This window comes from Lepisosteus platostomus, chromosome 23 (assembly GCF_059453375.1).
Source record: "Lepisosteus platostomus isolate fLepPlt1 chromosome 23, fLepPlt1.hap1, whole genome shotgun sequence".
Lineage (NCBI taxonomy): Eukaryota > Metazoa > Chordata > Actinopteri > Semionotiformes > Lepisosteidae > Lepisosteus > Lepisosteus platostomus.
The window spans coordinates 17,340,897-17,367,553 of NC_142633.1; the positions used below are offsets into that span (position 1 = coordinate 17,340,897).

At 52.2% G+C, this 26,657-nt stretch overlaps 1 protein-coding gene across 12 annotated transcripts in view; it reads left to right on the top strand.

The window, feature by feature from the left end:
• The window catches only part of agrn (agrin), a 166,342-nt gene that overhangs the window by 81,411 nt on the left and 58,274 nt on the right, over positions 1-26,657 (top strand). For 7 of the 12 annotated variants that reach the window (XM_088616711.1, XM_088616699.1, XM_088616700.1 and 4 more), the window contains 4 exons: positions 3,314-3,352; positions 17,405-17,458; positions 19,642-19,854; positions 25,508-25,729. In XM_088616711.1, coding sequence (XP_088472837.1) covers positions 3,314-3,352; positions 17,405-17,458; positions 19,642-19,854; positions 25,508-25,729 — 528 coding nt within the window. The remainder of the gene's footprint in view (positions 1-3,313; positions 3,353-17,404; positions 17,459-19,641; positions 19,855-25,507; positions 25,730-26,657) is intronic. The other 5 variants (XM_088616703.1, XM_088616704.1, XM_088616710.1 and 2 more) reach the window with 1 other exon arrangement.

The following is a 26,657-nucleotide window of genomic DNA, read 5'->3' on the forward strand; positions in this document are numbered from 1 at the left end:
AATGTGACCTTATTTGGGTGATAATGAGCGATAATGAGGCTATATATGAACCTTTTAATGCTTCTAACTGCTCAAACTAATGGGAGCTCCATGACATTTAGCAGCTCTTAATGTTTGTGCTGTCCTTCGGGGGGTCGTTTGCATGGGGATGAGTGGGTCTGTACTAATAGCACTGACTGCTCCGGAGTGCTGGGCTGGAGCTAATGGACTGTGCCACTGGTCAGCAGGGCTCGGTGGTCGTGCAGAGAACTCGGGGCGGCGCCGAGCAGTACGCTCCACTGCTAATGGATGTGGGACGCACTGTTTCTCCGGGGCTCTTGCAAAGGAAGTTACTTCCCGCATGACCACTGATGCAAATTGCAGTTTACTCTTTTACTTTATCGGTAGGTGAGCTTTTCACTGTGCCGTCCCACGTAGTGCTAAACCAAGCCTCCTGACCTCCATCAGCAACCTTCCCCTGCTCCCTCTCCCCGATGACGGCAGAGCTGTGCGGTTATTTCGGCTTCACTTGCACCTTCTTGGCTCTGCTGCAGCTTCCTCTGGTTTGCGTCCTGCTTTACTCCACCCAAATTTCACCAGTCTCTCAAGTCCTTCTCTTTATAAACCAAATCAGCCCGGAGTTCGGAACCACAAAGAGAGGCTGGCTTTGCTACCTTACATCTCCCCCTTGGCTTATATTTTATATATATATATTTTTTTTAATTAATTGCACACAACAGAACTCCCTGTGTTTCTTCCACGCTTTAGGCTGTGCAGTGCTTTTGTTTTGATCTGTGAGCTGTCCTGATTGATGTTTCTGCACAAGGGTGTGACGTCGCCCCATCCTTGCGCCCGGGAGCTGTGCTTCCTTGTGACAGTGGCTCTGTCTGGGGAGCACAGCCCCAGCCCCCCGAGCTGCTCACCAGAGGACCACAGGCCTCAGCGCTCCTCAGCCTAGCTCAAAGCTCTCGGACACTCCTCCCGTTTCGAAAAGATAGCAGTGGGTGTCTTTTTGTTTTGTCTCCGCTTCCCAAGTGTGGGCAGTGGAAAGCGATCTCCGTGACGGGCCCTGATGCGATGATAATGCAGTTTAAGTGAGAGGACCAGACGGGTACTGTTAGCAGTGATTGCTGTTGCGAGGGCAGCATTCAGATGGGCACCTACACAGAGCTCCACTCTAGAGCTCCACTGAAGAGTGCAGGAAGGCTGCGCGGTCTCTTTAAAGAGGGAGAAGAGGAGCCCTCGGGTTAGCAGTTTCCATTTTCGTTCCTAACTTTTACCACAGAGCACGTTTCTCGTGCTGCGCACCCTGCCTTGTCCTCGTGCCTCTCGGCCAGTGCCGATAATCAGAGCACAGAGCTCAGAGCTCCGGATCAGCGGGCCGCCTCAGATCAACCAGACGTGTAATCTGTCTTTCCCAGTCCGTCCCGGCCCTCCCTGGTGCCGTGATTGATGTGGCTGGTCATGGTTGGCAGGAGTGGCCTGGTGCCCGTCTCACTCGCTGCGCAGCTCTGCTGTGTGCGTTTTGTTTGCTTTGCATTCACGAGATAAAAATCTATACTCCCTGTGATTGACTCGCGAGCCAGTTCTGCAGACAGTTCATTATAGAAATACTAAAATTCCTTGACCCGGCGCCCCCTCCCTCGGCTGTTGACAAGCAATTTTAAGTGTGTCTAAATTTAAACCTGATAGCGGCACCTGGCCCCACGCTTTTGAGAGCGCCGCTGAAGAGGAACATGCAGCTTATTTGCAGAATTTTTCTTTTGTTTGTTGTTTCCCTGCCTGCGCCCCGAGTCTCTGACATTATGTTCCTGTAACAGGGTCGAAAAAAGAAAGGGTGTCATGTGTTCTTGAGACGTAAACGCTAATTTCAAAGTAGGCCATGCACATCAGCGTGGCACTTTTATTCTCCTCTAATGAGGAAACCGTGTGTGGAGTAAATTATGTAGCAGTGCGCTCTACTTTGCCTGACAGCATCTCTTTCTGGGTTATATACTGGAGTGTGCAGCGTTTCAGCTTTATCTCAGCCCTGCTTTAACAAATTCAACATTTGAGTCATGATTCGCACTTAAACTGTAAAGTGAGTCTGCAGGAAAAGAGCACCTTGACCACGTGGTTACTGGGCATCCAATAGCAAAAAGGCCTCTGTCCTCCCCCCTGCCTAGCCCTAATAAAGACTGCCGTATCCGGTTCGTTCTTTCATTTTGCTCCTGTTGGAGGTCTGCTGACATGCTTTGCTGCTCACCAGGGTCACACAAGGCGGGTGTCAGCGGTTGTGTTTCTCAGTTCCCAGTTTGAGTTTTTTTCTGGATCCCGTGGTCTGAGTGGGACTCATCCATCCTGAGGGCCATTACTCCTGTCCACTGCGTGGTCTTGTTTTAATACCTCGAGCACCTGAATCGGCGTATTGATCCTGTCAGGAGGTTCATAATGAAGGGGCTGGTTGCAGGAGCGTCGGGAATCAGAAGGGCGGCGAGGCGACGGGCCCCTGGTCTCTCTCCCGGCAGACGAGCGCCGCGCCAGCCTCTCAGAGCTGCTGTTGCCCGGGCGTTGCCCGTCACTGCTGTGTGCGCGGGGCGCAGGCGTGCCGCGCTGGGAGTGGGGTCGGCCTGCCTGCCAGGGCTGGTCGCTCACCCGCTGCAGGGGGGCGGGAGCCAGGCGGCAGGCTAGACTCGTCCGCTGGGCGGTCGCTCGTTGGCCCGAGGGCCTCAGCTAGCCGGGTGACCCCTGACCCTGTCGCTCTCCGGAGGCTTGATAACGCTCTGTCCTCTAACCGGCAAACAGCTGGCTTGCCAGTCCGCCTCAGCACAGACCAGATCCAGTGGAAGCACTTCTTTACACCGAGGAGCTGGAGCTGCTGGTTCCCGTCCAGCTCCTGGCAGCCAGGCGAAGGGCCCCTGTGCTGGTGCCCACTCGTGTGTTTGAGCGAGGTGAAGATCGAAAGGGCCATCCCCAGCCCGCCTGGCCCAGGGAGAGGGGCGTTTGTGTCCGCAGTCTGTGTCCGAGCAGCCGAGGTGGGCCCGGGGCCCCCCGAGGCCCGTGTTCGTAGGAGCGCTGCGTCTCGGGGAGTGAGGTCTCGTCTCGGCCACAGCGCGCCAGGACTGCTTGATGCGGTGCTTCGCTCATCCGATGAGAGCAGCCGTTAAATGACTATTATTATTGTTGTTTTCCTTGCTGCTCTCATTTGCAGTGGCAAACAGCTGTCAGTGGGCAAAAGCACAGAAGTGGCTGATTAAAAGACGTTGTATCATCACCGTGTGTCTGATTTGTTGGTGCACATTAGACACAGCGTTCCCAGGGAATTAACGGCTCTTTCCTCTCTTCCTCTTTTCAGACAAACCGGTGCACTTCACTCCAGCACAGCCCCCAGATGGTAAGTCCTGCCTTTGGTTCATCCTCTCTGATGGCTGCCTCGTGTTTCTCTTTACCTGCAACATATGCATCCCTTCCTAAGAGCTTAAAATCTCAGCAGCGTTTGGCTCGTGGGTTTGTCTGTGTAAAGAGAAGATCCCTTCTTTGAAGTAAAATTTTTGACAACTTGATTAGACACAGCGTGGGTAAAGCGCGCTCACTCTGGCATTTCTGCCTCATTAAATACATTCCCTCCAACTACAGGAGCATTAAGTTTCTCTCTGCCTGTCAGTGTATTTAGGGCAGGAACACCTCCAGAAGTTACACAGCACTGCGCGCTGCTGGTGTTTATTAAAGCTCGCCTGTTTGCAAGAAAAAAGAATCACCGCACTTATTGGATCTGTTTTGGGTACAGAGCCATTAATTACAAGACTACAATTTATTGGCAAACGGTGAGCCTTTCAGAGCTGTAATTGGAGAAACAGCTGTTTTCTTATGGTCTCATGAATATTTATGCCCCTCGGTGAGGAGTGCGGTGAGATCGCTGTTCGCGAGAGCGTACTGGTGCCTGTGTGTGGGGCAGTGCCGTCCAGGACGGGCACCCAGGGGAAACAGGAGGTGGCAGCGTCAGCGCCGTCCAAGGGTCACGTTTCAGCCGAAGGTGTGATTTTCTATCCCGGGCCTCAAAAAACACAAAGAATTGTTTGCGTGCAAAAAAAACAAAATAGACTTCAGACCTGCCTTAGTGGGATCAGCCCCGCTGTGCAGGGCTTGTGCCCAGTTCAGGGTGGTGGCCTTCTCCTGTTGATTTCTCCCCTGCCTTGTGTGGCGTTGTGGGCTAAAGGAAGGAACCGGGAGGACAGCCCTAGTCAATGTCTCTCCCCATGAGATCCGTGGGGCAGGTCTGCTGTGTCAGGTGCGTCAGTGAGAGGTTAGCAGAGGTGGAGACGAGGAAACTGCACTCTGGCATGGACGGCACCCGGGCTCCTGCCGTTCTCTTCTGTGCAAACCAGTTGATCACACCGCGGCCGTACGCTGGAGGTGAGATTAGAGGGTCCCCCTCCCTCTTCTCACCGCATCAGCAAAGAAAGAGCTTTAGGCCGTTCATACGAATCCAGCAGGAAGTGTAAAGTAAGGAAGCGTGCAGATCCAGATGTTTTTTATGTCAACAGCACAATTTTATGCAGAAGAAGGTGATTTCTTTATGGTGCTTTTGTTGGCTTGTTACTGTGGTAGCTTCCAGAGGGTGAGAGGGTGAATTCACTCTTGGTTCTGGTGTCTAGAGCTTGCCTAACGAGAAGAGTGAGCTAATAGCTGCCTGCGCTGAGACCCGGGGGGTGTTGGTATTTGGACAGTGCAGTCCAGGAGATGTGCTGACAGCACAGCCCAGTGTATGTCAAGTTCAAAACCTCCATGCGAAGCTAACGAGCCAGAAATGTATGACCCGGAGCTCTCCGAGGCTCAGGCCCCGACACAGAGTTCTCAACTCTACAACAGGATAAAACGTTCCTCAGCGGCAGCCGAGCTGTGAAAGTGCAAGGGGCAGAAGCAGGTTTTCGTTTTCTCTTTAAAAACATTTCCAAGGGGTCTGCGTGTTTAAGGGACCTCGGCAGATTTGTTTCGGAGAGATGGCAAGGTGGAGCCTGAATTCATTAAAAAGCTGCAGAGGGCAGCTGGGCGGGAGCTCTCTGGAAAAAGCACCTGTCCTGCACTGCCTGCATCAGCTCTCACGCCTGTGGCCTGCGGGGATGCGCTCCAGCTGGGCTGTGGCCCTGAGCCGGGTGGCTGTCAGAAAAGGGCTGGATGGACTTTCCTGCTGGGTCAGGCCCAGGCTCTCGCAGCCCTGTCTCGGACTGAGCGCTTATGGAAGGTGGAGGAAAGAATTAAGCCATAGGAAGCATTGTTTACACAAAGGCTTGTGGGAGTGTGGAACAAGTCTCTCAGTCATGCTGTTGAAACCGAAACCCTGGATGGCATTCTGGGATCAATTAGCTCCTAATGACCAAACAAGCAAGATGGGCAATCTGGGCCTTCCTCAGCTCTTCCTTCGCCACTGTGGCCGTGGGTTCGGCTACAGACTAGATTACGTTCCTAGTCGACACCTCTGTGGTCTAAAGATAAATTGAACTTTCTCCTCTTTGTTCTGTGTGATTTTTGTTAAGATTATAGTATCACAAATAATTGAAGAAACAAGAGAACCGATCCACTTAAACCACCTGGAGCCTAATGACACAGAGTTTTCTTTGTGCTTGTGTTCAAGTGTCTGAATTTAATTGGGCTCTTTTTGTTTAAAAAAAATAAATCAGGCAACATGAAAGCATCTTTGCAGATTTCAAAAAGAAAAGCAGTGTATTAGGGATTCAAGTGGTGCTTAAAAGTTGGAGTTTGTTCTCAAACAAGGAAGACTCACAGATTCACATTGTGGGAAGCATGTCTGCAATTACCAGCAAATCCTGACTAATAAAAGCCATCTAATCAGAAACTCAAAACTGACAAAGTAATAAAGCACTCTCTAATTAGAATCTTGCATGTATTTAAATCCAATATCACACCAGCCAAGATAATTACAGCTTGTCATGTTAGAATATAATAGCTGTTGTTCAAAATTAGCCCCTTATCTTAAGATAGAAAACTGCCAGATTTTACAACTTTAAGGAAAAAAATCTCTTAGATTATTGATTGAAAGCTAAAATGAAGTCAGGATTTTAAGCATTAAAAATAGCTTTTGTGTATTTACTCCGTAATACTGGAGTTTATTTCAGGGGGCATTGTGAAATGTGTACATTCATGAGAAAAGGACTGCCCACAGCATGCTATATACAATTGCAAATGTAGGTATAGGCTCCTTAAATCAAGGAAACAAGGTCATTCAAGTATGTACTTACCATAGAATTTATTGTTAACAAAACTGTGGTTGTTAGCAATCTCTGTTATCGAAGTCTTGAACACCAAAATCTGCACCTTTCTAGTGAACTAACTAATCAAGGATACAGGATGCTGATATTTACGGCTTAGTGTTTGTCCTACCCAGTGTTGTCACGTCCTCCCAGCCCAGGCTAATGTGGGTCAAAGTCTCCTCTGAGAGACGCCTGTCCAGCTGCTGAAGTCAGGTGTTCTTCAGGGGTTGCGGTTAGGTCCCTCTTCAGTTCCATCATGTTCTTACAGCAGAGGCAAACCTGGATTTGTAAGCCAAGATCAGATATACAGGGAATAGGTTTCATATTTGTTCTGGAATAATCAAGGAATTGAAAGCCCTCATTCTGTTAAAAGCGGGTTCTAGTACCCATTTGGTGTCATTTTGTTTGACCTGTCTGTATTCTCAGAGCTCAGAGCCAGAGACCCAAGGACCCCAGCATCAGTGACTGTAGCACAGGCCTCACATATCCTCATGCTCCACAGGGAAAACAGAAATTACGGGAAGAGCAAAAGTAATTTGATTCACTCCAATTTAACCTCTGACATCAATTTACGTTAGTTATTTGGCACTGTTCTCTCGGGGGCTTCTCTGTACCTGAGACTGCAGTTTGCATCAGAATTGAAAAGCAGTTTAGATGGCCACATCGTCTTGCGGCACGTCTGTCCCCGGCGCAGGTCAGCACCATGCCTGTCTGTCCAGGGGGAGGATTTTGCCCAAGACCCCCCCCACCCTTCTCCCGCACCCACCCCGGGCAGCACTCCCTTAATTAATTCAATCTCTCTGCATTTTGACAGTGAGACAGGCGCGCAGAAGGAGCAGGATTAATTATTGCTACAGAGCGCTATCTTAATTAAATCTTTTCATGTCATGGATTTCATACAAAAGAGTCCGAAATCTTTTTCATCTTTTGGGCGTGTGGGACCATACGGCAGAGAGATATCAAAAGGAGGAGATATCACCCTTAGGTGGGCTCCTGAATAACTCAGTATTATCCTCCAGATACACTGAGCTGCCCCGAATGAGGCAGAGCTTTATTGAAGCAGTGGGGCACCATCACAGCCTCCTGCGAGACTGCTGTGTTGGGTATGAGCTATAGAAACTCCTCTGCTCATGGTCTGCCACTGTGGCATTTCTATGAGTTTTGTTGTTTTTCTGTGGCTGTGCTGATGCAATTTTGGGGATTTATCTTGCTTTTCCATGGTTTGTATTTCTGGCATCTCTCTCTCATGCTTCCATTGTCCTTTACTCTGCTTTTACCTGCTGTACCATGGTATGTTTTTATAAGGAGCCTCCACAGTGCACAGACACAGCTCTTCCTTCACCAGCCCTCTTCACGATCTCCTGGGAGCGCTGGACACTAAACCAGCACATTCAGCCAGGTGAATAAAATTAGTTCTCAAAGCAGGAGAGAAAACCCCATCAAGTCTGTTTTGACACTGCCTTCTCAAGACTATTAGTGTGTCTGACACGGAGCTCTTCAGAAGACGTGAGGGCAGTTGATATTGATCTGTGGAAAGCTAGGAAAGGGAGCCCAGAATGCATAAATGAGCTGTTAAAGACATCTGTAGCTAAGATGATTTCTTGCCAAAGGAAGCACTTCATGTCTGCTTTGGTTTATATCATAGCTGAAGCTGTCACTCAGAGCCCAGTGTAAGAGATAACCAGAGTTAGCACAGCGTGCAAAAGGCATGCGGCTTGAGCTCAGCTTGCTCCCTCTGCCCAGCAGTGCTCCAGTGTTTGAAAAACACACTGTTCCATGACTAGAAAGGGTCGCATCTGAAGTCGGTGTGGCCTGTTCGTAAGGCATAAAGTCATGATAACCCAAGGCCAGGCTTGTCTGTCTCTTGCCTGCGTGCTGTCTGATCTCGACCTCCACAGGCTGGTGCAGTCGGCCTCTCCGTGCCGGCTGTGGTCCCTGTGTGGGCATGAAACAGGGTTGAATGGTTATCAAAGGCGAACTGCTTGACCACTTGACATTTTGCACGCGATGGCCTGGTAGCGTGAGTTGGGCTGGGCTCGGGCGCAGGTCTCGGTCTATCTGTCTGTATCGTATGCCTGCAATTTCCTGGGAAAGCTAGAAATCTGTGCTCTAACGCTTGCTGCATGGCATTCATTTTCATGGTCTTTTTTGAAATGCTCGTACCGGAGACGATTGGCAGTTGTTGTTTTTTGAGAGAATGCGTTAATGCCAGCAACTAAAACCGAGCTTTTGGGGGGGAAAAAACACAACGCCGGCTCACTGTGACAATAACCTACATCTCGCCCTATAAATAAGCTCGATAGCTGCCTGAGAGCTGAGGGTGTATTTTATCCCAGCTGCACTGTCAGCTATCAGACCTGTCTGTAAAGGATTCCACTTCATCCTAATCTAATTTGTATTGTTTCCCCGGCTCCCTTAATGGCTTGTTTGACATGTGTGCTCCGCGCTGCTGCACACAATTATGACAAGGTGCTTAGGCCGCTCAAGAAGGCTTGCAGCCAAATTTTATTGACACTTGCTGCTGTTCGGCCCGTCTGTGAGACACCTGCAGGGGGCTGGCGGCTCCAGGAGCTTTCTCAGGCAGAGAGATCTCACAGCTCGCTCGCACCCGATTTTCCTCTTTCCTTCTTAACGAGACTGGCCCGGCCGGCAGCCCTGTGACCACGGGCCGACTCGAAGAGAAACACGGAGGGAGAGAGAGAGAGATGCTCGACCCAGCTGGGCTGGCGTTTTTTTTTTTCCTCCACGCTGGTTAATGATATACCTTGAGTTCTCTAATTGAAACCGAACAAATAGAACCTGTTTGGTATGCAGACACTTCCTCAGCCTCACGAGAACCTGGCATCTGTCTGATTTGCATAATGAAAGCGAGTGCAGGAGCAGGATGAAGAGGCGCCGGAGCGTCGGGAAAGGCAGAGAGCTGGAGGGAGCGAGGCGCGGGAGGTAGGGAGTCCTGCTCAGGGCAGGCGGTGGACGCCGCCGGCTTGCTCAGCCACACGAGCTGCTGGAGACGCAGAGCTGCCCCTCTGCCTCCTGCCTCCTCAGACCGGCGCTGTGACGGGCCGGGGGGAGCCTGGCCCCACCTGGGCTCTTTTCATGTGTGCAGGAATCGTGGAGCTGGTGCCCTTGATTGAAGCCTGTGGGGCTCTCTCTTGATGGACCAGAACTCTGGACCCGGATGGTCGAAATAAGGACCCAGGACCAGGAGCCAGTGTGGGAGATGGGAGGCGGGAGGGAAGACAGGGTGTGGGGATGAGGGAGAACAGATCTGAACGTTGCTGTGGTTTGAGAGGAGGTCAGCTGAAGCTGAAGGAGGGGAGGATATTTTATAGACACGCTGCCTCTCAGCCAGTTCTACTGCTCCATCCTCACTCTTCGTCCCCTGTCCGTGTCCCTGAGCTCCAGAGCTGCTGGGGCTCAGGGTCAGTGTTAGCCGTGAGCGTTAAGGGGGAACTGAACTGAGCTATCCCTCATACACTGTGCAGACACACACCAGCTGACACATGCACAACACTAGCTGACACATACAGTACACACAACACCAGCTGACATACACACAACACCATCTTACACACACACAACACCAGCTGACACACACACAACACCATCTGATACACGCACAACACCAGTTTACACACGCACAACACCAGCTGACACACACACAACACTATCTTACACACGCACAACACCAGCTGACACACACACAACACCGTCTGATACATGTACAACACCAGCTGACACACGCACACACCGGCTGACACACACACAACACTGGCTGACACATACACAACAACACTAGCAGACACGCACACACAATGCCAGCTGACACGCACACACAACACCATCTAGTACGCGGGCACACAGCACAAAGTGAGGTATACACAGACACACAAAAAGTACTGACTCGCACACACATCACGTACACACGCAAGGACACACAACACAAACTGACACGCTCGCAGACACAGACACAACACTGGGTGATGCCCTCTGCCCCTCTGAAATGGGGGCCTCTCGGCCTGCCCCAGCGGCGCCCTCTCTTCTGTGTGTGCAGACTGGGAGACAGGGACAGGAATTGATTTTTGCCAGCTTGAGCAGTAAATTTGCACAGCCTCGTTGTCAGAGATTCTATTAATCCCTGGGGTCAGGCAGCAAAGCAGTGCAGGGCTGTGAAAAGCCCTATAGATGATGAGACAGGAGTGGGGCAATATTTCATGAACGTGTGTGATTGAAATTCAAGGGTTGGCAAAATTCTATGTTAATGGACTCAAAAAAATAAACCCTCAAGCACCAGAACGGGCCTCTGCGCAGCTGTGTTCTCCACAGAAATTCATTTCAGGTTCCTTGACTTTGGAGTCATATAATGATGCAGCTGGATTTATTAGGTGATCAGAGAGTTGTTAATTGTGCTCACGTTTTTTTCTTTTTAATCTGTGAGAGTGTTGGGGTCATTCTGCAGTGAATCCTATCAAAATAAGCCCTCGCACCTTTGTTCAAAAGCAATTTCCTTCTACACTTTTTTCAGTGATTGACCTTCTTAAACTAATCTGGCACCCCCAGAAAGAGCATCTTTCACCCACAGGGCCTGGGGGCGCCCCAGGTTAAGTACCCCTGTTCTAGGGGACTTTTTCACACTCAGTAGTGATTAGGATAACTGACAAATTAAAAGGAATACATTCAGCACAGAGAAACACTTCTTTACTCAAAGAGCAGTGGGTGTCTGCAACCTGCTTCCCAGCCTGGGCCACTTTAAGAACCAGCTGGGTGAAATCTGAGATGTGAATCTAAACGAGTGGACAGATGGGCCACATGGCCCCTCTCGTCTGCAGACCTTTCCCTGGGTCCCCCTTCTTACTCAGGGGCTCTGCACTCCAGATGGTTTTCTCAGCTCCTGCAGGTGGGAAGACTCCTAGGTGATGTGACTCCACGTGCAGCATCACATGCTCGGTTCTCTGGGGTCAGAACTGCAAAAGAGGAAAACCTTGAACAGGTGACAAAACCAGGTTCTTGAAATCTTTTTTCAGCACTCTGTGAATTAAATCGAGTGGCGTTTGAATGGAAAAAAAATCGGGCTGTGTACTCTCTGTCAGCAGGCGCGAGTGCCTTTTATAATAATGCAGGCCAGAGCAACTTTATAATTAATTGAGTTTCTCTTTCCAGCTTCCTTTTTGAGACGGGGTTTAGACTAAATATGAGCAAGTTCATCTTGTTGTGAATCTTCTTATGAGGTGGGGTATGTATACACGGTATATAGATGTAGCACACAAGTCTGGGGATCTGTGTTCTATACGCATGAATTATTAAAGTCCACTCTAGTCAGAGCAATCTGCAAACACTGACTGTCCTAGATTTGAAATAAATAACCGAGTGAGGAATAAAGTGTTGGGATAGATGTCAACATGGTATGAGCTTTCTTTTCAAATTCATTCGTAAAACCACCCTCATATTATTTGCAGGAACAGAGACGAGGTGCAATTTGTTACTCAGATGTGGTTGCATTCAGTAGCCAGATTTCATAAGCAAATGTTGCACAGGAAGAACTGGCTTTAGCAGTGTTGTTGTTTGAGTAAGGAAAAGTAATATCATTTTTATTGGTATTTTTTAATTAGGTTTGTTGCCTAAGCCTTTCATTAAACAGATGAGGAAGAAGACATATGTTGATGTGATCCTACATAACGGACAAACACTAATCGCCTTGGAAACTTCTCCCAGTATCCTATTGGTAATGATTGTTATCAGTAACAGATGACGGTCGGAATGCTGAATGGTAATTAGTGACCAGCTGCTGTGTGATGTGCAGCTGGGCAATGGGCAGAGGTCACGTTGGGCTGCCTGTGTCTGCCTGTGTGCACGAGAGGCAGTGTAGTGCTAGATTTAGAAATAAACCTGTGCAGTGCAGAGCGGCTCTTCAGCATCTTCAAGGAAAGGATTCAGCTCTAATAAAATGCTGTCCAGGTGTCTCCTTTTCTGAGAGCCATCTCGAAGTGCGAACGGCAGCCCTCAGCTGGAGCTTGCCGGTCCCAGAATCCTGTGCAGACTCAGGGTCTCACCGGCCTGCCTGTCAGCCTCTCTTTCCTCTGGGCTCCTCGCTGCGCTGTAGGACTGGCGGCCGGGACGAGGGGTCTGCTTGAGCGGCAGTGACCCCCTGCCCCCGGGCCAGCCGTCAGTGATGGGAGGGTGGCGGGAGTGGGGGGGGGCGTGTGTGTGCTGGGAGGCACTGAGAGTGCGCAGGACTCACCTGAGCGTTTGAGTCCGGTGGCGCTGGAGCAGCAGGCAGATGTGCTGGGCCTGGGGGGGAACCCGCCGGTCCACAGGGGCCTCCGGATCCGGAACAGCAGGCTGCGAGTGCGTCCCCTCAGCCGGCAGGCCTTCCTGCGAGCCTCGCAGACGAGAAGCGCCGGGTGTTTGGGTCGTGACTGTTGTGACAGATGGCACCAGAGAAAAAGGCTTTTTTTTCTCCTTTTAGTTGCCTGTTTTATGCCTCGGAAACACACAGCGCCTCTGTAGCTGCTCTCCAGCCAGGCGGGTTGCTGCCTGACAGTTTTTCAAGCACGTCACACATTAGCAAGCCTTATAAAAACACCCTCCTTTTACATAAATAAATTAATTAAACAGCGAGCGCCCTACTGAATATTTATATCGCGCCCGTCAGCCTTGTGAAGAGTTAACGCGCTCGTTTGAGGGTCTGTGCTGGAGTGAGTCTCGTTCGTCTCCATGGCAACCTCTGCCCAAGCCTCATGCACAATTCATGGTGACCTTTGCTTCCTGGGATAACCCTTTAGTGCCTTCCAGACGCGCTCCCGTGCCCACGGGCTGGTGCGCGGCCCTCCCGGAGGATCGGGTTTGGAAGAAGCACCTGCTTAGTGAAACGCGAGCATGAAATATTAATGCCCCCTGGTATCTGTGTTATCCACGAGCCGGGGCTGGGCCGAGGATGAGGGGAGGCAGAGCAAGTGGCCCTCCTGGAGATAATTGCAGCAGACTCGCCCTCTATCATTCTGGCCACGTTGGGCAATAAATAAGACGGAGAGTTTTTAAAACATGCACAACAGCAATGGTACCGTTTATGCCACGAGCCCGTGGAGTCTGGCGTTTTAGATAAATTGCTTGCTCTGCTTGCAGGCAGCCTGAGTAGAAATTCCTCAGGCGTTCCTGTGGCATCAGTACCCTTCAGCGTCCTGTAGTGTGGCGGGGAGGTTTTTCTTATGGGGAGAAAACCTTTATTCCATCACAATACGCTGTTGACATTAAAGATTCAACATTGTTTTAATGAGGTTTTTTTTCCCCTATTGTTCGGCCCCTGAAATTGAAATTGGTGCATTGCCCTGCAGAGCTGAAGGGGCTCTTTCAAGCTATTTGGAGGCTCTAATTAATTCATTCTTTCATGGTGGTTATTATAATGGAATTATTCCTCATCGGTCACTTATTGTAATGCATTTGCTTAATTAGACACTGATGTTTCATTTCCATAATCTGCATAGCAGGCAATTAATGTGGCCAGGCCTGCAGAACGGACCTGGGAGAGAGCAGCGCGTTCCCTCGGCTCCACGGGTACAAGACCTGGGGTTTCCGGGAAGCTGGGCCGCCAGGCCGTGCCCGAGCCGGCCGACCTGGTGGTAAAGTGCTGCTGTAGAGGAGTGGCAGGAGAGAGCTCCATCTGTTCACTGCGCTGAGGAGCTGCTGGGGAGCGGAGAGGACTGAGCTACATCTGTTCCGCAATTACTGCTTCAGAAGTAGACCTGCAGGATAAACTTAAGTGCGGCTTGAGCTTTCTTTTCAAGTGCTAAAATAATCTAATCTCTCACGAGGAAACCGATCCCTTTCTGTCTCGTGGCCTCGGACCCGGCTCCTGACCCGGAGTGTCCGGGGTCAAAGTGCCTCGCCGGTGCAGTCGGCTGACAGCAGCCCTCACCTCGTAATGACGTCGTCTCCTCAATGACACCTCCAGCAGTCACTCGGCTCTGCAGCGTCTCATCTTCTCCTTCACTTCTGCGGAAATGTAAAGAAAATAAGGGGGTGTGAATTGAGTGTCTCGGGGGGATTCCTGTACAAAAAGACTAGAAAGAAAGCATCAATAACATGAATATCTCAAGGAGTAATCAAGGCTGGATTTGCTGGGCTAAAACTGCCGTTGAAAATTTCTAGGCCACTCCTGCAGCGGAATTGGATTTGAACGGCAAAATTGTTATTTTTAGACTTAAACGTGAAAAGACAGGGACAGAAAAAACGGATTAATGATTCATTAAACAGGTCCTCTCTCTTGGCTGTAAAATGTTTCAACGCACACATCATACGGCCCTTTAAAATTAGCGTGGAAATCGGATGAAAGGAGCCCCAATTAGCTGTGTTTCTTGACAGAAACTGCCTGAAAGAGGAAACGATCAGAAACCTGAAGCTTTTTTTTACAATGCAAAGCCAAGGATGTTTAAAGAAGAAGAAAGGGGAGAAATTAGAGAGGGTCAGGGGCTCAGCAGCAGGGCCGTGGTTATTGAATCTTCCTGTTGGCTGCAGCACGTCATTTCCTGCATGTGCACAATCTACCAGGGGTGTGAGGTGACTAAAGAGAAATTCACGAGCAGCGAGCCCGCGGATGCCACTTGATTCACGCGGCACACAGCGAGTTCGGTGATCGGTTTCTGCGCCGTATCCTACACAGCGCGCAGCAGTGTGTGCTTGCAGAACTGGCACCGCGTCCTTTGTTTCTCCGAGTTCCCAGATGTGTGTGTGTCTGTGGGAGGGAAGCGAAGCATGACTGATAGGGAAAAAAGCACGTTGCGAGTTAAAATTAAATGCTCTGTTTTCCTCAGAGAGAGTTATTAAACAGCCAGAAAGAAGTACAGTGTGACAGCAGCTTAAATGAGCTAGCACTTGTCAAAATACCGAAGGGCTTAAAGGGCCGTATTGTACTGTGACTGGCACTTGAGTTTAAAAACAAGTTTATTATTGATTCAGTTGCTTTCTTTTTTTCTGGACGGGCCGTGAGAGAGAATATAGAGTGAATTGTGGTTATTGATCTGCTTTTGTATTGACCACGCCTGCTTTCTGTGAGATCACATAGGCTTTACTCGGGCTGCCATCCGAGCTTGCGTCTGTGTTGCAGCCCGTCTGTGCTGGGGGCTCCGCTGGGCTCTGCTGGGTTCTGTTAGGGTTTGCTGGAGAGAGCTGGCCTGAGTTCTGCTGCACTCCAGTTGGATCTGCTGGGGCACAGAGCCACCCAGAGAAACTGGGGCTCAGGGCAGACATCGTCAGGAGCGAGCCCCCATCACTGTCTTCCCTGCCTGCAGCGCTGGAGATAGTAGCACTTTCCTGGGGAGCCACACAGCTTCGTCACAGGGAGGAGGAAGAGTGAACCGAAAGCAGGATGGTGGAGATGGAGGCAGAGAGAGTGAGAGCACTTCACTGTGACGCTGGCCCTCGACTGTGTGAATAATTTAATCCCGCGGTGCGCCTGCCAAAGGCGATGCTGGTTTATTCATGTATATTTCAGGAAGTTGTAATCTGTTTGGAACTCGCCTGCTTTCTTTTGTGTTGGAGATGAAAGGTGACAGAATCGGGGCTTCTAATATCTCTGAATTATTAATACAGCCTCCCTGGACCAAACAGACACGCCGGTTATGTAGGAAAGTAGGAGGTGGGTGTGAGAGACGAGAAGACGACACCTTATCTCCTTCCGTTAAAGGGTTTGATTTCCACAAGGGCTTAATTGTTTGCTGGTAGAGTACCTGCTTGCATCTTTGGAAAGAGAGGACTGTGCCAGACTCCTGTTCCCCTCTGAGCTTCAGGGGCACTGCCGCTGTCTCCGCGCAGGCAGGGCTCTGCACTTGTTGTGTTTTATTAGTTTTCATTTTATTTATGTTTTTTTTTTTAAGGGAGGCTTGGGACTGTTTCACTGAGATCCTCTGGCAGTAAATTTCAATCCCCGTTGAGCTGGGGAAGAGCCATTTCCCAGTTCAGTGAGGAGACTGAGGCGCTGGGATTGGTGCTGCCGTTTACGCAGGGAGATGGGAGGGAAGGGGGCTCCTCCCGGAGAGTCCGCGGGGGGCCCAGCAGCTGGCCGCTGTTGCATGGCTGTAGTGTTTGTGTGGGCCTGTGCATGAGTGCGCCTGGATCCCCAGGAGCTCCGCTGATCCTCTTTGCTGCTTCCTTCGCCCTTTGGGAAGTGTGGTGGGCGTCTCCTCTGGCTCCCGAGAGCTTGTCAGCTGCGTGCCTGGAGCACCAGTGGGTGTGCAGCAGTACCTGTAGAGGAGCTGCCTGTGCCTGTGCCGGTGAAATTGCTCGGCATGAGTGCGGTCAGACCAGAAGAGGCCGTGCTGGGGGCGCTGCCCCCCTCCCTGCTGCAGAACTGCCCTGCCTGTCCTTGAAGGCCTCTCTGTGCTGGTACTCAGAGCTCTGCTGTGGCCTTGCTGGGCTGGATAGTTTGTTTGATGCTGGCAGACAGATGAGGTTCTGGTTCTGACCTGAGCCTGAGCACAGGGGCTGTGTGCTTGTTGGGGTCCTCACAGGGGCTGTGTGCTTGTTGGGGTCCTCACATGGGCTGTGTGCTTGTTGGGGTCCTCACATGGGCTGTGTGCTTGTTGGGGTGCAGACAGGGGGTGTGTGCTTGTTGGGGTGCAGACAGGATGTGTGTGCTTGTTGGGGTGCAGAACAGGGGCTGTGTGCTTGTTGGGGTGCAGACAGGGGCTGTGTGCTTGTTGGGGTGCAGACAGGGGCTGTGTGCTTGTTGGGGTGCAGACAGGGGGTGTGTGCTGTTTGTTTCTGTTTGTTTTCCTTAAACCCCCCTGCCCCCCATTTTGCTGAACTAGCTTCCATGACCGTTTCCACGACGACCCCGCAATCCAGTCGTCACAGCCAGCCGCTGTTGTTCCGATGGCACTGATCCGGCCGAGAGCGCAGCGGTTCGGGCCGCGGCGCGCCAGGGAGGGCAGGGGCCCGGCGTCCGGCCCTCAGAGGCCCTGGTCAGAGCCGGGCCTTGCCAGGGCGATCTGCTTCGGTTCGCTCAGCACACAGTCCAAATGTTGAATCTGAGATCTCCCCTCCGGCTCCTTTTCCGGGCACGGAGGAAGCCCATCTGCTTCGGAAGCAGTCGTCAGCCAGCAGGGTTACAGGATACCATTCAGTTTATTCATTTGGAGTCATTAAAAAAGCTTCTGACTGTGAATCCTATTTTATCATTTTAGTGTTCAACAGCTGTGGAGCTTATGGCAACATCAAAACATCTGGATTTGCCCCTTGTGAGTGACCTTTTTCTGTTCCCCTTTGGAGTGAGGGATTCTTGAACTTCCTTGTCATCTTCGCCCTTTCTGATTTCTTTGAATGCAGTTTCAGGAGCCCTCAAACCAGGGCCGTCCAACCTCGGCCCCTGAGGGCCGGTGTGTTCCACATTTGGGGTCTCCTTAGAGATCCAGCCACTGAGCAGCTGGAAGAAGCTGTGAAATTGGTCCTATTAAACCAGTAATGAGCTGATTCGGGTTATTAAGATCTGTCATTAACTGTACAAATGAGCTTTTCTGAAATGCAGCATTCAGTTATTTTTTACCCTGTACTAATATTGCACCTGTAGTTTTTACACCTTTGGGTTTAATCCTCTAATTAATTTCTTGATTTAATATAAGCCTGTATTTTCTATAATAACCGTTTAGTTCCGCAAAAAGTCTTGGGTGAATGTGCTTGTGCCGTCTACGAATTATCATGAATAATCCTGAGAGTGCACCAGGACAGCCATGTCCTGGAGTCAGGAAGTCGCGGTTCTGTCGGGCAGACTCACTGCTTCTCCGTGGGTGGTGGAGGAGCTTCTGCAGGCTGAAAGCAGTCCCAGTCAGCTCCCCTTGCTGTGTGCAAAGACAGCCTGGGACAGGGGAGCTCGCTGTCACCATTAACGCTGTTACTGTCGAGCTGAACCTCGATGCTCAGGTGTTCTAATCAGCCTCGCGGGGCCCTGCGGGCTCTCCGCTGTTCTCTGTGTCTTCTCTCCCGCTGGTTAAGGTGGCAGAACTGATCTTGCTCTCTGCTCTGCCCTGCGGATCTTTCCTCTCCTCTCACCCTTACCTGCTACAGGTACTCACAATCCCCTGGGGCTCTGACAAAGCTCGCCCTGTGGGCGTCTTCACAATCAGAAGAGAACAGGAACCAGAAGTGGGAACTCTGGGCTTCTTCCAGCACAAACAAGAGCCAGCTGACTACTGAACTGCCAAACAGGCTAACTGGCTGAAGGGCCTCCTTCGGTCTGGAGCTGCTCTTATGAACCTGTACTGCGATGTCTTCTTCTTTTCGACACGGGGCAGGAGCTCGGTTAAGAGGAAGGACGTTGCCTTGGCGTCTGCAGAGGTCGTTGGCGGAGGCCCGCGGAGCTGCGATGCCGGCCCTGGGGTTTTCGGGAAGGGCACGCGTAGGCAGTGCTCAGGCCGCTCGTGCTCTCCAAGAGGAGACGGGACCAGGGAGGATGTGTGCCTGCAGAGCACGGAGCACCTGCTCACATAACCTTCCCCCTCAGTAATGCGCTCTCCTGCGGCTCTCGATATAGCTGCTGTTGCGCTCTTCCTGTCTGCCTGTCTTTGTTTCACCCTGGCTCCTACCTCCGTCCCTCCTTTTCAGAGCAGAGGCCGTCCTGCCTCGAGGGGAGGGACTAGGCTGAGACGGACAGCCTGGTATTCTTTGGGATGGCAGTGGGAAGACTCGTAGCGGGGGGCTGTCAGCTCGGGGGGTTGCCGGAGTCTGCCTCTCCCAGCCGCTGGGGGGAGTCGGGCCCTGGAGGTCTGCGCAGGAGCTCTGCAGGGTCCGGGGCGCTGGCCCTGCCTGCGCTGTGTGTGTGTTTTACCCAGGATTCCCACAGCCCCCCCCCCAGCTCCTCCTTGCTTTACCCTCGCCGTGACTTCACTGCGCTGACTCGCCCCTCACTCTGCTCTTGGCCGGGCACACGCTGCAGGGCTCGTCCGGGTGGGCAGGCTCAGGAAGGCGCAGCTGAATTCACCTGATGATGGCATCCGGCCCATCCTGCGCTGCTTCCCAGAGCCCAGAAGCAGAACTACTGTACTGTAGCATGAGGTCTTCCTGAGCCTGGAGGGGACAGTGCTAGCACCTGAATTCTATAGGGATCCCACGATCGATTCAAGCTCGCGATCACTGTGTTGGCTTCACACTTCACACGATATTCCGTGCAGGGAAGTGTCTCCTGTTGCACTGAATGGAAATGTCCACTGGAGCCGGCTGCTCCTCTAGCTGTGGGATACGGTGTCCTGCAGTGCGGTGGGGTGTCCTCACAGCAGACGCAGGCGGTGAGCGGGGGTAGGGGGGGGTCGGGCGGGGAGACGCCCCCCCAGGCAGGCGCGGAGAAACGGGGGAGGGCGTCCCAACTCGCCGAGACCGAAGCGCTTGCGAAGGCTGGGTCCTGAGTGTCTTCTGTCTCCTCTTCCTGCAGGGTGCAGAGGGATGCTGTGCGGATTCGGGGCGGTGTGCGAGAGGGACCCCGCGGACCCCTCCAAGGGGGAGTGTGTGTGCAAGAAGACCTGCCCGCCCGTGGTGGCGCCGGTCTGCGGCTCCGACTCTTCCACCTACTCCAACGAGTGCGAGCTGGAGAAGGCCCAGTGCGCCACGCAGAGGAGGCTCAAGGTGGTGCGCAAGGGGTCCTGCGGTAGGTGGAGCGTCGCCAAATACACCACACCCCCACTGCTGCCTGCGCCCTGCGGTGCGGTACCCCAGTACCATCTCTTCCCTACTCTTCCCAGCACTTCACAGTGCAAGCGAATGCAGGCCCTCCCTGCGTGAGTCACAGGGCCCAGGACTGTTGTTTTCCTGTGTGCGCGTGTGGGTTTTTTTTCAATTCGCACAGTGGGCGCGTGTCGGATCAGCCACGCCGCAGGGCTGCCCGCGCGCGGCAGAAGAGCTGCAGTTATGCGGTGGAGCAGCGCAGCTGCCGAGGCTGCGGAGGAGACCTAATGACTGGACCTGGAACGGGGGTCTGGGATCTGTGTGTGTGTGTTTGCGGAGTGTCACGCGCTCAGAGCCGCCAGGGCCCAAATATCTGCCGCCCACTGGCAGCAGTTCACCCCCACCTAGTCAGGAACTCAGAATCTCGCAGGACAGGGGGACAGATGCAGGTCTTTATGCTGCAAGCAGTGGAGGTCTTTGAAATGACCGAACTGCTCACAAACTGCTTCATTTCACTTGGTGTTTGTGGCGCTGGCTGTCCTGAAATAGACTCACTTCATGCTTGAGCTGAAGGGTTAAGGCGGGGAGTCCTTTACTGGCTGTTACGGAGTGAGGGATGGAGCTGTCCGAGAGATCTTTGAGTTGGAGGGTCCGTTTCGGATTGCAGCAAGCCCTTTTGCTTGCTGTGCTATGCAGTGCATCACTGTCTTCTACAATCGTTAAAACAGCTAATCTACACAGTTATTACATCGAGATTGAAAATCGAGAAGCTAGCGTGGCGTAGAGGAGCCCTGGGAATTGGTCTGCCTGGGAGGGATCGGGGGGCCGGAGGCTCTTTTCATCAGATCGAGCTCCGAGACCAGTAAACATGGTCTCCGGTGGCATCGAGCGCCTTTCAGAGCTGATCCCGCGCCCCAGCCGTGCGGAACGGCGGACACTCCGAGGGCAGCTCCTCAATCTGCCGCGGGAGGCAGAATTGATCGTCAGCCGGGCGTCCCCGGCCTGTGAGCGCGCTCGTTGCCCCCCCGGGGGTACAGCTCCAGCACCGAGGCGTGAAAAACTCGATGAGGTGATGCCTCAGCACTGCGATGAAAGCAGATATCGAATACCTGTTAGAAAGAAGTTTGTTTTTCAGGGCTTCTGCCAGGTTTGTAATGCAAACAGATTTGCTGCAGCTGGTGCTCAATCGAACGTGAGCAATGAGATGTCTCTTTCCTTCAGGTCTCTAATCGCAGTACGGTTTTGGATTTCATTTCCCCACCCACTAAGCCCGCTCCTCTTCTCCAGCGCTATCGAGGGACGTGTCTCCCCCTTCAGGTGGGGCCGTCCCCTGCGCTCACACGCACGCCGGTGAGAAAGCTCGCCTGCCGCCTGCGATCTCCAGGCCGGAGCCAGGAGAGGACGAAGATGGGCGCACACTCTTGCTCGCTGGTCGCTGGTCATGATGGTTCCGTCCGACAGGGCATTGCGCAAACACAGCCGGCCTGCGCCAAGAATGTACAGATCCTCGTTTCCCTGTTTCCCTGCCCACCTGTCTGTGGAGCACCCGGGTCTTTCCAGCACACTTCCCACGTGCCGGCGTGTGACCTCAGGTGACCTCTGACCTCTGACCTGGCTTGGCACCGGCTGGACGTGGCGCTGGCTTCGGGTAGAGTCTTCCGCTGCTTTCCGATGGACACACTGGCAGCGATTCCCGCCCGCCGTTCCCATGGGTCGGCCGTGGAAAAGCACTTCTGCTCTGCTGTTTGAAAAGGGCTCATTTACCAAAGGATCAAAACATCCTGTGCTTCACTCGCTCCTCCCCGTCGTGCCAGAGGTGCTTTTTCTTGGCAACTTTTCATTTTCCTCTCACATTCCCTCTTGCCTTGGTTGCTGTGTTTTGGAAAACGGGAAGATGACGAGCTCACTGGGATCACTGGGGTTATGAGTGTACAGAGGCTCGGTGGCAGCAGATTCATTTGTTTTTCTTGATGGCGTTTGCTGTTGGCTGCTGCCCAGTCCAGTTCCTTTCGGGCTGCGGGAGATTGCTCGCACAGCTGAAGAGTAAAGACGTGCGCGAATCTGTGAGGCTGCTTTCCACCTGCCCCCGTTGTTGGTGCTTTCCACAGCGGCGGAGTCTTCTGGCTCGAAGGAAGCCGCTCACATGACAGAAACGATAAGAAGAGGTTTTGAATGCTGTCTGGCCCTTCGCTCCTGTGCTCCCTCCACTCCGAGAAGTGATACTTGTTAAACAAACCCTGTCTGCTGTTACCTAGCGGGGACCGGGGCCAGACATCTTGCTTGAGAGAGATAAGCAGAGATTACCGCTCGTTTAAAGAAAGAAGATGTTTTGCTGGCTAAGCCTAATACTGCTCAGGAACTCTACTTTTCAACTTTTCAGATTTCCTTGCATAATGTTTTCTCGGCTTCAAGCCGATGCGCGCACACACAAAGGGCAGTACATTGTAAACAGCAGCGTGGGAGAGACAATGGTGCTTTTCTTACTGCGACCAGACAGAAGTATTTTCTTCTGTTCATTGTGCGCCTATTATAAATTCCGTTGACCTGACGCTGCACAAAAATGACATAAACCTAACGAGGAAAAGTGGGCTGAAATTGCCTGCAGTATTGAAAGAAGTCGAGTTCTTAAGTCAAATGTTACCTCTTTCTTTTGCAGCCTGTTGGACAAGAGAAAAGCATTGTGCTCTCAGGGACGAAACACAAGTGTTTTTGCAGAGACGTGTTCAGGATGCTAACTCTAGGAGCTGAGATTGGAGAGGCTCCTGTGTGAATCAGGGCAGTGGCTAGGATTGACAGCAATCAGGGCACTGCTAGGAAACTGGGACAGCTTGGAAAAGAGAAGAGGAGATTCACACAGCTGAGACTGATGTATGTGCCTGTTCGTTTTCTCACAGATCGCCGCCCTAGTTGGGGACGAAATTAATATTATATGAATATTTTGAATCTCTGCCCCGATGGTCCCACTTTCTGGAAATGCCATCCCCCCTTGCCCTGCAGCTCCATCCCTCTCACAGGCCTGCTCCAAGCCTGCCGCTCTACCTGCCTGCGCTGTTGCCAAGGAGTTGCAGGGACATCCCAGCTGGACCTCTGGCCAATCATCTGAGTCTCACCCCCAGCCCCGCCAGTTCCCCAGATGCCACTGCGCTCCGTCCCAGAAAGAGGAATCATCGAGGCCGGCAGGGCTCCTCAGTGCCGACCTGCTCCTTAAACAAGACCACGTCTCAGCTCGGGGGACAAGTGAGAAATGTGCAGAGAGAGAGAATGACAGTTCTCAGTGCTGCAGAGCTCCAAGTGCTTCTATTCCTTCATTATTTTTTCTAGTTTCTCTCTGTTTGTGTAGCCTTGTGTTTGTGCAGTGTGGATGCTTATTGAATCCTGGCGTAAAATTGAATCGGCATCGTGTTGTGCAGTTTAACGTCAGATGTTAGAGAAGAGAAGGGGACAAAACAGACAAGCAGAAGAACTGTCTGGGAATTTGACGAATCACCCTCTAGTTTCTTCTGCCTTTGCAGACGAGAGCTTTTTAACGTTGTGTTGCTGCTTTGCAATAAGAACGGATCTGCATGAGAGACTGTGGCTCTCAGCTCTTTGCTGTGGGGGGCTGGGAGAGAAGGGTGAGAGATAATGGCCTGGTTTCTCAAAAGCCACATTTCATGTTTTTGTAATTGCAGCGGTTTTAATCCAGTTTAATCTTAAAGCACGTCCCGGGTGTGCCGGTCTCTGCACACCCTTTCCCTTTCTTCCACCGATAGAGGTGCGCGACAGACAGCCTTTCCCTGGCTTTTTCCATACCGAAGGACATTTGCTCAATTTGGCAATTTAGCAGGGAACACCTTCAAGCACACCTGCTGTGGGCCGCTGGTCCTGTGACTGGCACGGTGCAGCTACAGCATCGGGCAGTGTCATACGGAGCTGGCTTCCATTCTCGCTCTCCCGTTTTCCCACTGTGCTCGGGACTGCCAGATGGGCTGGGGGTTACAGGGGCTTCACTGGGAAGTGTCCTGCAATCAGCAAGGCTGGGGGCAGGGTTGACACTCGTTGGATAGCTCGGCAGATGCGGAGAGCTGCTCCGGGCCTGACAGTGGGGCTTGGGAGTGCGGGGGGTCCGCTTCACCTCCCCTCCCTCCAGCCCGCTCCTAGAGGAGGGAAGCTGAACGTTAGAAGGTGACAGCAGAAGGAGAACGAAAAGGCTTTGATATAAGAGTCTCTGAAAAGGAGGGCAGGGTCTCCAGCGAGACTCCGGGGCAACACTGAGCTGTGGATCCCAAGGTTCTCCCCCCTCTACCAGCCCTGTACCAGTCGCCCCGAACCAGCCCTGCCATGAAGTATTAATAAATCTAGTGTAAATCATACAGCATTTATCAAAAGAGCCAAGAGGAGGTTTTGTTTTGCAGTGCAGCAGGGCACTGGCTCTTGTTTCTCTGTGCCAGAAGTTAGCCGGCGCCTCCCCCTGCCTTGTTCCCCTCTGTTGCTCGGCTATTGCTGCCTGGAGCTGTGTGATCTCCCTGCGTCCCCTTCATTAAAATTTTAAACCTGGCAGAGCTCTGACCACATCCTTGCGGGCAGACAGCCCTGCCACTTGCTGGACTGGAGCAGCAGTCTGATTAGGAAGCAGGGGTGCTTTTAGAAAAGAAAAAAGGAGTTTCGTGATTCATCAGATCTCCCGGGAAAAGTCCCTGGTGGTTATTGCTTATAAAACGAGTCACATTCTTACAAGCAATTTGCTAACACATCCGTGGCTGAAGTGAGGCTTATCTGTGCTAACACCGTGCATGGAAATATCCGCTAAATGGGCTGTCCTCTTAGCATTCAAATCCAATCTCCTTGTTGATTTTTTGCAAAATTTTCCGCAATAAAAAAATGCCCGACTTGAATTTAATGGGTTCCAGTATGAAGATAATTCTGTATACAATTACAGTGTAAATAGCTCTCTTTCTTTCCTGGTACACAGTGCTTGCATGGATGGGGAAAGTGCTACAACTTGCACATCTAATTTCACGGTACCTATAAATCCCCTCACATGTACAGCTCCCCTGTTCGCCTCGCCTCATCGCCTCTCCTCGGCTATACGTGTTTGATAAACATTACCCTACAGGAGTGTGGACTGCGCATGGCGCACTGTAAGCGTCAATCAGGCCAGCGTAGAGAGGCGTCTCAGCTGAAGGGGAGAACAAGCCAGGCTCTGTCGAAAGAGTTTCATGGCGTTTCATGATGTGACGCGATGATGGCAGCGGCGCAGGAAATGAAGGGCTTGTTAACCTGTTAGTCGTGTGCCAGACGAAAGCCTTGTGCAGATGACACCCTCTCTAGTTGTCTGACATTCCCAGTCAGAGGAGGACAACCCTGACACGCCGTCACACCTAGAAGGCAGCTCCTTCCTCCGTGTCTGCAGTGTATTTGCACAGAGGTGATGGGCGACTGTTCAGGCGTGGAAAGATATTTGTTCCTGCAGGGTTGCAGCTAGGGTGGAGGATGAGCAATGCTGTCCGCCACATACATCATGCCTCCACACGTCAGGCTGGAGCAGGAGCTCTGCAGGCCGTAGGGTGAACTGCAGGTCCAGCGGCGGCAGAGGTCGCTGATGTGGGGCCTGTCAGGGACCGGCCGTTGGCACTGACCCTCTGCCCCCTCCTCAGCCAAGGACCCCTGCAGCGAAGTGACCTGCAGCTATGGCAGCACCTGCGTCCAGTCCTCCGACGGCCAGTCCGCCAAGTGCATGTGCCCGCTGTCCTGCGAGCAGGAGCCCCTGCACCGGGTGTGTGGCAGTGACGGGCAGGACTACCCCAGCGAGTGCCAGCTGAACCAGCACGCCTGCCGCCTGCAGAAGAACATCAGGAAGGAGCACGATGGCCCCTGCGGTGAGTTGGCATTCCCCCTCCCCGTCCGCTGGTGACTCGGCCTCTCCCGCCGCCCACTCGGTCCGCTCAGTCTCGGTCGCCTGTCCGGGGGGCTCGGGGCTCCGCAGCCCCAGAAGAAGCTCGTTGCTGGAATCGCTGGACCAGCGGGGCCTGTCGTTGGTCTTCACGACGGGGCTTGGGAGAGAGCTCTCCCTGGTCTTCGGGGTTTCCGAGCAGCTGCTCCTCTCTCCTGATTTTGCCAAACTCTCACGCTATCGAGCGCTGGGTTCGGTTTCTTTCTCCTTGTTTCCAGCTCACGCCTCTTCCTTCTTTGCTGTGTGAGTGAACGTGCTCGTTTCCCCGGGGCCTGTTGGTTGAAATATCCGTCTCCGTAGTGCGGCGGCGTGCTCACTGTTCCTGGCATTCTTCACATTAAATACCTCCATTCCCACCCGAAGGCCTCCATTTGAAATCCAGATACAGGGAAAAGACGCCGGGGCTGAAAGCGTGGAGATTAATACTCCTGCTTCCTGTGAGCAGCAGAATATGTCAGACGAACCGGAATAAAAAATGTCACGAGCTGAAACCTCAAGAAAGAAGGACAAATTGTCCAGACGCAAAGCATCTTCTGCTAGTGGTGTGACTGGCTGGGGGTTCAGCCCGTGATCCTGGGGTACAGAACCTGACTCTTGGGGTGTCTGTACAGTGTCTCTTTAATTGCCTCAGAAGACAGTCCCGGGAAAATGTAGCTAGGATCTGTTATCTAATGATGGCAGTGGGAGAAAGGATCAGTTGCATTCTTGTATAGCTGCTCATTAGCTGTGTGGGCCCTGGTGTTGTAATAGACTCATCGCTGCTTTCTCATTATTGGCAGCTTGTCTGCGATTCCGACTCCAGTGTTACTTTGGCAAGTGAGTCTCAGTCATCCTCGTCACTCTGTGCAAAGATT